This window comes from Lipotes vexillifer, unplaced genomic scaffold (assembly GCF_000442215.2).
Source record: "Lipotes vexillifer unplaced genomic scaffold, Lipotes_vexillifer_v1.1 scaffold21, whole genome shotgun sequence".
Lineage (NCBI taxonomy): Eukaryota > Metazoa > Chordata > Mammalia > Artiodactyla > Lipotidae > Lipotes > Lipotes vexillifer.
The window spans coordinates 2,360,964-2,370,963 of NW_006774065.1; the positions used below are offsets into that span (position 1 = coordinate 2,360,964).

The following is a 10,000-nucleotide window of genomic DNA, read 5'->3' on the forward strand; positions in this document are numbered from 1 at the left end:
TTTTTTTTTTTTCCAGTGCGCGGGCCTCTCACTGTTGTGGCCTCTCCCGTTGCAGAGCACAGGCTCTGGAAGCGCAGGCTCAGCAGCCATGGCTCACGGGCCCAGCCGCTCCGTGGCATGTGGGATCTTCCTGGACCGGGACACGAACCTGTGTCCCCTGCATTGGCAGGCGGACTCTCAACCACTGCACCACCAGGGAAGCAGTGGCTTCCCTGGCAGTGCTTTTGTATCTGTATTTGTGCAAAGTGAAAGTAGTTGTTCTCGAAACTGTACCTTGTCACTCAAACTGGCATTCATGAAGTTTGACACAGAGTGCTGCAGACAGGTACCAAATGAACCAACTACAAATTTTAGGGCCAGCTCCCATTGGCTAGATTCCTGAAGGTTCTGAAGCAAGGCAGAGATGGAATTGATAATAGGTAACATAAGGCTGGCTCCTGTGAAATGATAAAAGTATTTTACTCAAGTACAAGTATTTTAATATTTAGACTTTTTTTAAACAAAGAAAGACCACATTTGGAAATTGTTTTCAGGGACGGTCTACTTCTTCAATGCAGGTAATGGTCACAGAATTGGTTCTCAAAGTTAGTAAATAAAAGAGTTAACATGAGGCTTGATCTAAACCAGAAAATAGCTAGGTACATGGATACTGAGGTACTTTGACTGTAACTTGCCTATTTTGAGATGCTTAAATCATTAGCTGAAGAAAACCATTTCTCTACTTGGAAGACCAAATTTATGAACAGATTCATAAAAGTTAACACTATAAGCCAAATGACCCATTTTCCTGACAGTTTGGAAGAGTAACAATGTAACAGTAATAATTAAGAAACTATATTAAGGACATTACATCAGATTCATATTCAGGATTTCAAGAAATCTCTATGTTGGCCTATTTACAAAACTGTAATTCAATGGTTATATGTTTCTGATGTCAAATACCTTCACTGATGGAGCAGTATGGTAAACTTGTAGAGTCGAAGGGATATCTCTTGCTTTCTACAAAAGAGAATAAATTCAATAATAATAAGTAAAATAACTCTCTTTTAGAGCACATAGTCCCAGAAATACTTTAATATTGTGCTCTTATCAAATAATGTTCTAAAGCAACCTGTTACTTAAAAAAAACCCAAACCTTTACAGGTCTGCATGTACAGGTAAGTGTACATCCAGACCAAGACGCAGAACACTACTAGCATCCAGAAGCCATCCCCTTGCCCGCATCCAGTCCACCCTTCAGGGGTAAACACTACCCTCATTTCCAACAGCATATGGCGTCCTTATAGCCCGTCCTTGTACTTTACATAAAAGAAATCATACAATGCATATTCTTTTGTTCCTCATTTCATTTGTTCAGCATTATGTCTACAAGATTCATCCACGTCACTATGTGTAGTTCCAGTTCCAAACCTCTACCATTTAAACTTGAGTGAAGCAGAAATACACAGAAAAAAGATGACACAAATGAGATTTACCAGCCAGAGGCACAAGTGATGAAATCAATTCATAGATGACAGGGAGCACCATCTGTGACTCGAGAACTATCCCATCTTCACTGAAGAAGTCACAGTAAGACCACTCCTCATATGGATCTTTATGAGTTCCAAAAGATGTCTAAATATCAAGTCATACAGAAAAGACACAGATAAGGACACTCCAGAACACAGATTCTTGCTTCACCAAGCAGAATCCAGAATCAGATCAGAGCCAAACACAATGTTGATGGTCAAAAACAACCATGTAGTCTGTTTCTTCTGGTCTACAGCTTAAAATAATGCCGCTTTAAATTAAATTGTTACTCAGGGAATTCCCCGGTGGGCCACTGGTTAGGATTTGCCACCTTCACTGCGGGGGCCAGGTTCCATCCCTGGTAGGGGAAGATCTTGCAAGCCACATGGCCAAAAAATAAAAAAACCCAAACTGTTACTCTGGACAATGTCCAGAGATGCCTTGTTTGAGACCCAATGTTTCAAAAGATAGTGCAAATTAAAATTAAAGCCAATAAATTTGACTAGAAAAGAGAAGTGGTCTCATGCCCTTAAGTAGTTCTCTGGTCTAGAGTAAGAAAATATGAGTGGTAGATTCAGTATTTTTATAAACTATGCAAGTGATTTAAAAGTTGTGTGTAATGGATTGGGTAGGGGTTTTGTTTAAGGAAAAGAAATTGAAAGCAATTTACTTTCATGAGAATTCCGCAGTCATCCATTTGGCACTGTCTGGAAAGCTCTACTGCCATTAAAGTATATTTACAGAGTTCTAAGGCATCTAGCAAAAAATCTGAAAGAAAATGGAGAAAAAATCATTAAACTAGTATTTCATGTGTTTAGAACAAAAACAACTTTTGAATAATTACCATTCAAAATTCTAAGGTAGGCCACAAAGCAGAGAGAAAGGTTTCCACATAGTTTTGACTACCCTAAATAATACAGGTCAACATTTTTCTTAAGCTTGACTGGCAAGTAAGATCAGATATGGGGAGGCAAGGAATTTCACAATCTTCTGAAAGCGAATATTGTCAATAGTCAGAAATGACATTGTTAATTTTGGAAATACTTTAAAATAGTAACCCCCATAGAGATTCAATTATAAGTGTCCCCTTTGTGAAAGAGGGATAATGATTGCTTCTCTCTCTACCTCAGTGTACAACTGTAAGGAGACAGCATTAGACAAGTACGAAATGAAGCAGAGAATATAAAACCACGTAAATTGGGCTTCCCTGGTGGTGCAGTGGTTGGGAGTCCGCCTGCCGATGCAGGGGACACGGGGTCGTGGTTGTACACTTGAAACTAACGCAACATTGTAAACAAACTATATTCCAATATAAAATAAAAGGTTAAAAAAAGAAAAATAACCATAGTAAAAAAACAAAAAACAACCCCAGAAAAACCTATTCTCCCAAAAAAAAAAAAAAAAAAAAAAAAAAAAAACACGTAAATTATAAATCTTGTCACCTGGACTGCAGATGGTGGCAGCCTGGCATGCTAGATCATGTATCTCAGAAGGAAGATTTAGTCCCTCAGGGATTGCCATTGGAAAGCCATTAGCCAACATCTGACACAGCTTCTGACACGTCAGGAACAGCAATTTTCCAGTGTTGGTGTTGCAGTGATACTTAAACAAGTCTCTTTGGAAGAAAGGAAGTGTCGGAAGTTAGAGCACTCATATGGAAAGCAGATGGATTTGCCTTTCTTGGATTAATATATAACCACTGGGGCTTCCCTGGTGGCGCAGTAGTTGAGAGTCCGCCTGTCGATGCAGGGGACATGGGTTTGTGCCCCGGTTTGGGAAGATCCCACATGCCGCGGAGCGGCTAGGCCCGCGAGCCATGGCTGCTGAGCCTGCGCGTCCGGAGCCTGTGCTCCGCAACAGGAGAGGCCACAATAGTGAGAGGCCCGCGTACCGCAAAAAAAAAAAAAAAAATATATATATATATATATATAAAACCACTAACAACATTTACAATGTCTTTAAATGTTTTTCAGTGTGCTTCGTTTTTCAACTTGCTTGGGATACCACGAACTGTTGCACTGCAAGGTGACCTAAACTCAATGGTTTGGTTACCTAACTACACACGGTTAGTCACACCTCTTCTATGCCACCACTTTCTTTCTTTAAATAAATTTATTTATTTATTTATTTTTGGCTGTGTTGGGTCTTCGCTGCTGCACGCAGGCTTTCTCTAGTTGCAGCGAGCGGGGGCTACTCTTTGTTGCGGTGCACGGGCTTCTCATCACGGTGGCTTCTCTTGTTGTCAAGCACGGGCTCTAGGTGCGCAGGCTTCAGTAGTTGTGGCACGTGGGCTCTAGAGCACAGGCTCAGTAGTCGTGGCGCACGGGCTTAGTCGCTCCATGGCATGTGGGATCCTCCCGGACCAGGGCTTGAACCTGTGTCCCCTGCATTGGCAGGCAGATTCTTAACCACAAGTCCCTACGCCACCACTTTCTGACCGAGGCATCCAAAACAGGCTCTCAGGGCGAGAAACGAAGAATCATGTCTGTGGAAATGAAAGGGTCACGATCCCTATCCTCGTCATCGAAGAAGTAAATGAAGGGCTTCCCTGGTGGCACAGTGGTTGAGAGTCCGCCTGCCGATGCAGGGGACACGGGTTCGTGTCCCAGTCTGGGAAGATCCCACATGCCGTGGAGCGGCTAGGCCCGTGAGCCATGGCTGCTGAGCCTGCGTGTCCGGAGCCTGTGCTCCGCAACGGGCCACAACAGTGAGGCCCGCGTACAGCAAAAAAAAAAACATTAAAAAAAAAAAGAAGTAAATGAAACTAGTGTTCCTTTCTGATGAGCTGCGTGATTTGGGGACCTGGAACTCACCTGCATTTTCTCAGCGCCCCTTCCACGTTCCCGTCGTTCAAGGCCCTCAAGATCATCTTGGCCTCCAGCTCTTGCCGGGACACCTGCAGGGCCAGCACCTGTCGGTGCAGCTTGGACTCGGCGCTCAGCCTCTCCTCCTCAGCAGCCGCAGGCTCTGCTGGCCTCCAGGGTTTGTGTTTATTAGCCTGTGCGACTTGCTGAGCTTTAATGTGCTGTTCCCGGAGCTCTGCTACCAGGGAACTATTGCTGTAATCTTCAAATGAAAGAAAGACCTCAAAGTTCTCCTGTAGCAAGGCAAGCAAGACAAAGGTCCACGTCTGTTCAGTTCATCTGCGGTTGAAAATCATTGGTGTGTCTCGAACCTCTATTTTACCTCTCTCTCTCTCCCTTGTAAATTAAGAATTTATGACTCTATACTTCAAAAGTAACTTATTATATAAAGGTTGGAAAAGGGGAAAATATCACTTAACCCAGGGCTTTCTCAGCTTTGGCACTGCTGACATCTATGGGTCTGGTAATTCTGTCGTGGTAATTCTGCCCTAATCCTAACCCTAACCCTGAACAGAAGGAGGGAGGGATTAGGTATTAGGTTTGTGCGATTCTACCTTGGTGGCTTGAAGAAGCCAGTTTTGCTCTTTTCTGTAATAACTTCTGGTTAGCTGCTAACACCAGACCTAGAATTAATTTTTCCAACCCAATAAAAGGATCCTGCTGACGCCCAGGGAAGGACGCCAAGAGGTAGTGGGAGTGAGTGAGACCTTCTTCTTCGACACCACACTTTAGAACAGGGTTTCTCAATCTGCCAGATGATTCTGTGCCGCAGGGGTTGCCTTTGCACAGGAGGATGTTTAGCAGCATCCTGGCCTCTCCCACTAGACCTGGCACAAGGATTGTTCCATAAATGGTAGCACAATAACTAAACATGACTTTGCTTAGATCAAAACCATTGCTTTAAAGTACCTGTAATTTTCAAATTTAAGAAGACCGCGGAGAAGTTACCTTATGCTGACTCCTGGGTGCTTCACACGAAGACATCTATTGTTTAACATAGCAGATTGCAAACTTTTGGGTTGTAGCACCTCTTTATACTCTTAAAAATTATTGAGGACCCCAAAAAACTTTTTAAGGAGATATCTATTAATATTTACCATATCATAAATTAAACAGAAAAGTTTAAAATACAAGAGCATATAAAAGTGCACATACCATCAGCCTTTAGAGCGGTGATATTACCACATCATGAAGCCTCTGAAAACCCAGTATACTCTCATGAGAGAATACGGATGGAAAGAACAATTTCTTATTTTTGCTATAAATAGAGTTTTAATCTCATGGACTCCCTGAAAGGGTCTCAAGAGGCCCTTGGGAGTCCATGGGCCATACTTTGAGAAACAGCAGTACAATAAACTGTGATAAATTATTTCTTCTTTACACACTTTGAGATAATACAGTTGCGAGTTAAATCTGCCGGTGTGTTAATTTCAAGTTTTCACAAAGAGATCCTCACATCTACCCAATTTCCAATTTGATGAAACTTATCAGTTAACCCTGACAGCCCTTCTATTTACAAAATCTTTTCATGTTAGGAAGGCCCTAGAGCCAAAATAAAATAATTAATTTCAAATCTCAAATCTGAAGACAGTTAATCAGTTCAAAGTTAACAGAAATTAATTTTCAAGAAAAAGTGAACTACCTAGAATGAAACTATATAGAAAAAAAAGTTAAGACATTATGAAGTAGACAGTAATCTCTTGGGCCAGTTTCTATAGACAATTTGCTGTCTTTCACAATATTCTGAGACACTATGGTGCCTCAGTTTCCTCATCTGTAAAGGAGAATTATAACAGTACCCTCCCTGGGGATCTACTGTGACAAATAACACATGCAAAGCCAGATGTCTAGTACATGGTTAAGTACTGAGTAAATGACAGCTACTGTTAGCCATCATTCCGGGCCACCAGAGTTAAATAAATAAAGATACCGTAAACCAAAATGGTTTTTTAAAAAGGCATAAACTAGAATACAATTAAAAAAGAGAGAACAGTTCCTTAAAAAGTTAAACATAGAATTACCATATGACTCAGCAATTCCTCTCCTGGGTATATATCCAAAGGAACTGAAAGCAGGAAGTTAACAGATATTTGTATATCCATGTTCAATGCAGCATTATTCACAGTAGCCCCAAAGTGGAAACAACCCAAGTGTCCATCAAGAGATAAATAAACAAAAATGTGGTAGAGCCATACAGTGGAATATTATTCAGCCAGAGACAGGAAGGAAGTTCTATACATCCTACAGCATGGATGAACATTATACTAAGTAAAAAAAGCTAGACACAAAAGGACAAATGTTTTATGATTCCACTTTATACGAAATTTATGAAATAGGAAAATTCATAGAGATAAAAAGTAGATTAGAGGTTACGAGTGGCTGCGGGGAGAGAGGAATGGGGAGTTATTGCTTAACAGGTGCAAAGTTTCTGCCTGAAGGGATGAAAAGTAGATATTGGTGATGGTGATGGTTGTACTGCACTGTGAATGGAGTCAATACCACTGAACTGTAAATAGAAAAATGTTTAAAATGGCAAATTTTACATTGTAGGTACTTTACCACGATTTAAACAATCAATAATGCAATATACCCCAAACCATTGAATTATACACTTCAAATAGATGAAATGTATGGTATGTGAATTATATTACATTAAAGCTGCTTTAAAAAAGAGAGACAGAAAGAGGAAAAACCAGTATATCTGAAGTCTCTGAAGGCTAGTGCAGAAGGTTTTAAGAAGGAGGAACTGATCTATGTCAAATGCACTGATGAGTCAAGTAATAATGTTCAACATGGCTTAACATCTTTACCTGTAAGCTAGCAACAGTTTTAAATTGTTTCAAGGTTTCTTCCCATTCATCCTTCTTCTGCAGATTGTCTGTAATTAAATTTTTAAAAGTTATAGCATACATCCAAATTCTGATATTATCAGAATTTTTAAAAGCTAAAATTTTAATTCACTTTGGTTTTCTCAAGTCTTTAGTAGTTCTTTTCAGATTCTAACAGAAGACAATTTAAGTACAAAAAGAAATTTAATTATTCTTTCTGAAGGTAGAAAAGAGAAGTTTGTTGGTTACAAGACAAATGGCAATTTTTCTGAAATAAATTCCAGATTTTTTTTCCCCAAGAGAATTACTTTGTTAATTGTTTTAAATTCAAGGTTAAATGGGTTTTTTCCCAATCATAACCAAGTGATAAGTGAGCAATGTGAGTAAAAAGTGCAAGGCACCAAAGAAATCTAGTCCAGCATTAAACAGTCACTGAAGCATATGCACAAATGATGAGTTGATCTTACATGCTTCTGCTCTTACACTACTAATCAAAAGAATAAGGCAAGAAAGCCTTTTCATGAAGAAAAGTGTGTGAGATCAAAAAAGACAATCAGAGGCAGGAAAACTGTGGGTCAGGATGGGAGATGTCACTGATGCCCTCTTCTGAAAAGGATCAGCTTTAGAACTAAACCAAGAGGAGCGAACAGAGATGGAAACTACCTTTCTGAATGTCACACAGTAATTTAAGAATGTCTACTGATGTCTTCACTACAGACAGTCTCCAGGCCTTGTCCTAAAAAGAAAAATGCAAAATGAAGTCCCTTTCTTGTATTTGCCATTGTATATGTAGTGCATATATAGACAAATAAATAAAAAACACAGAATCAGAATAAACAATAGATATGGCTTAAGAGTTGAGAAGTCTGTGTTACAAGGAGTTGGGCAGCCAAAGAATGGACCATAATTGAATAATATATAAGCTAAACATGAAAAACACCCATATGGACTCTTGGATATATGATTTAGAAATACTATAGAATATGCAAATCTCCCAAATCACCTTTCAGATACATTATAATTAACAGGCATTTGGGTTTAGTTTTTTTTTAACAGCTTTTACTTATTATTTGAGAAAAAAATCTGGAAAGGATCTCTGGAAAAGTTAAAGAGAACTGAACTTGTTTAGTATAGAAATCAGAAGTCTAAGAAAGAATCATCCTTAAGACTAAAAAAAAAAAAAAAAATCTTTTTTTTTAAAGATAAGAAAAACCAAAGAGAGAAAAGCTTTAATTGAAAGACATGGTATGTGTAAAATGCTTAGCAAGGGCCGGGTCCGTACAAAGTACTCAAACATTTTGACTACGGGCTGTAGTTGAAGCTGGTGGTTGAGAACACAGACAGTTTGAAATGAGATTCTGCCACTTTCCAAATACCCTTGGGGAAGCCACTAATATTAAAATTTTAGTTTCTAAATTCAATCAAAAGGAGCTAACAATAGGGTCTCCTTCACAACTTTGTTCACAGTTTTATTGTGAGGAAGAAATGGACAATCTATGTGAAGTATTTAACCTAATGCCTAGTGGACAATAAGAGGATAGTAAATTTTAGGTGTTAAAAAAAATAATAATTTCCCTAAAGGTAAAAAATGATTGAAGTGCACCACTGAGAGAGGCTGGGAGGTAAGTATCTTCAAAGGTTTAAAAAACTCAACTACCCTGGATAAACTAGGTTTTCAGTCCCTTATCTCTCTACCGTGAATTGGCTCTCTGGAAACCGATTCTAAGTTTCAATGTTCTGTTCTCAGATTAGATTTCCTTTGGTTCTGTGGCTGATGTAACTCGAGAGTAATGACTATGTCCCATACAATGCAAAACACTGTTTATACTTCAAGGCATTACGGAAAATTCTTTATGTATAACAGATACTTCACTTAATCCTTTTGATCTGCAGATCCTAGATTATTCAGTGTGGGCTCAAAGCCACTGCTCCAAAGCAGCTGTATTTGTTTGTTTGTTTTTCTATATGGTAAATTTTCTATATAGTAAATGGGAATTTTAATATTAGGCCATTCTATGGGCTTCCCTGGTGGCGCAGTGGTTGAGAGTCTGCCTGCGGATACAGGGCACGTGGGTTCGTGCCCCGGTTTGGGAAGATCCCACATGCTGCGGAGCGGCTGGGCCCGGCCCGTGAGCCATGGCAGCTGAGCCTGCGCGTCCGGAGCCTGTGCTCCGCAACGGGAGAGGCCACAACAGTGAGAGGCTCATGTACCGAAAAAATAAAATAAAATTTAAAAATAAATAAAAATTTTCCTATAGACTATACAGCCTTTAAATGTCCCTCCTGCATCTCCAACACTTTCTAGAAATTCACCTTCATTGTCACAAAGCCCTTCTTATTTCAGAGCCTGCCACGCTTATTCCCTTTGCCTAAACTAATTTTTTCCCCTCTGCTTCCATCATACAATCCTTCACTGCATTCAGTCTCACCTGAAATACCTCCTCTTCTAAGAGGTCCTCCTTAACAACTCTATTAGTATAGCATCTTCTTTGTAGTCTCCACTCTTAAATGTTTCCTTCACCCTTATTATTTATTAACATGACATTTTACTTATTGGTTAATTGTCCCGCCTAAAAAAAAAAAAAAAAAAAAAAATTAGGCCATTCTAGCAGTGAGAAGAGCAAATACTCATATTTTTAAGTCTGTCTTTTCTATCCTGTTGATAAATATCCATAAAAATTGGATTTATCTACATTTTATTTAGTGAAAATCTCACCTCATTAGAATTATCTGGTTCTTCCTGTAATGCCAGTCGTGCCCATATGATTACTCTTCCTGCAGTTTTCTGAGCTTCAGCAG

General features: G+C 39.5%; 1 protein-coding gene across 1 annotated transcript in view; it reads right to left on the reverse strand.

Annotated features, from left to right (window-relative positions):
- The window catches only part of KNTC1 (kinetochore associated 1), a 66,344-nt gene that overhangs the window by 26,139 nt on the left and 30,205 nt on the right, over positions 1–10,000 (reverse strand). The window contains exons 30-38 of the mRNA XM_007448742.1: positions 9,918–10,000; positions 7,865–7,937; positions 7,184–7,251; positions 4,323–4,606; positions 2,952–3,124; positions 2,180–2,277; positions 1,476–1,614; positions 943–999; positions 274–437 (exon numbers count right to left, since the gene is read on the reverse strand). The exon at positions 9,918–10,000 is cut by the window's right edge and continues 25 nt beyond it. Of these exons, the coding sequence (XP_007448804.1) occupies positions 274–437; positions 943–999; positions 1,476–1,614; positions 2,180–2,277; positions 2,952–3,124; positions 4,323–4,606; positions 7,184–7,251; positions 7,865–7,937; positions 9,918–10,000 (1,139 nt within the window). The remainder of the gene's footprint in view (positions 1–273; positions 438–942; positions 1,000–1,475; positions 1,615–2,179; positions 2,278–2,951; positions 3,125–4,322; positions 4,607–7,183; positions 7,252–7,864; positions 7,938–9,917) is intronic.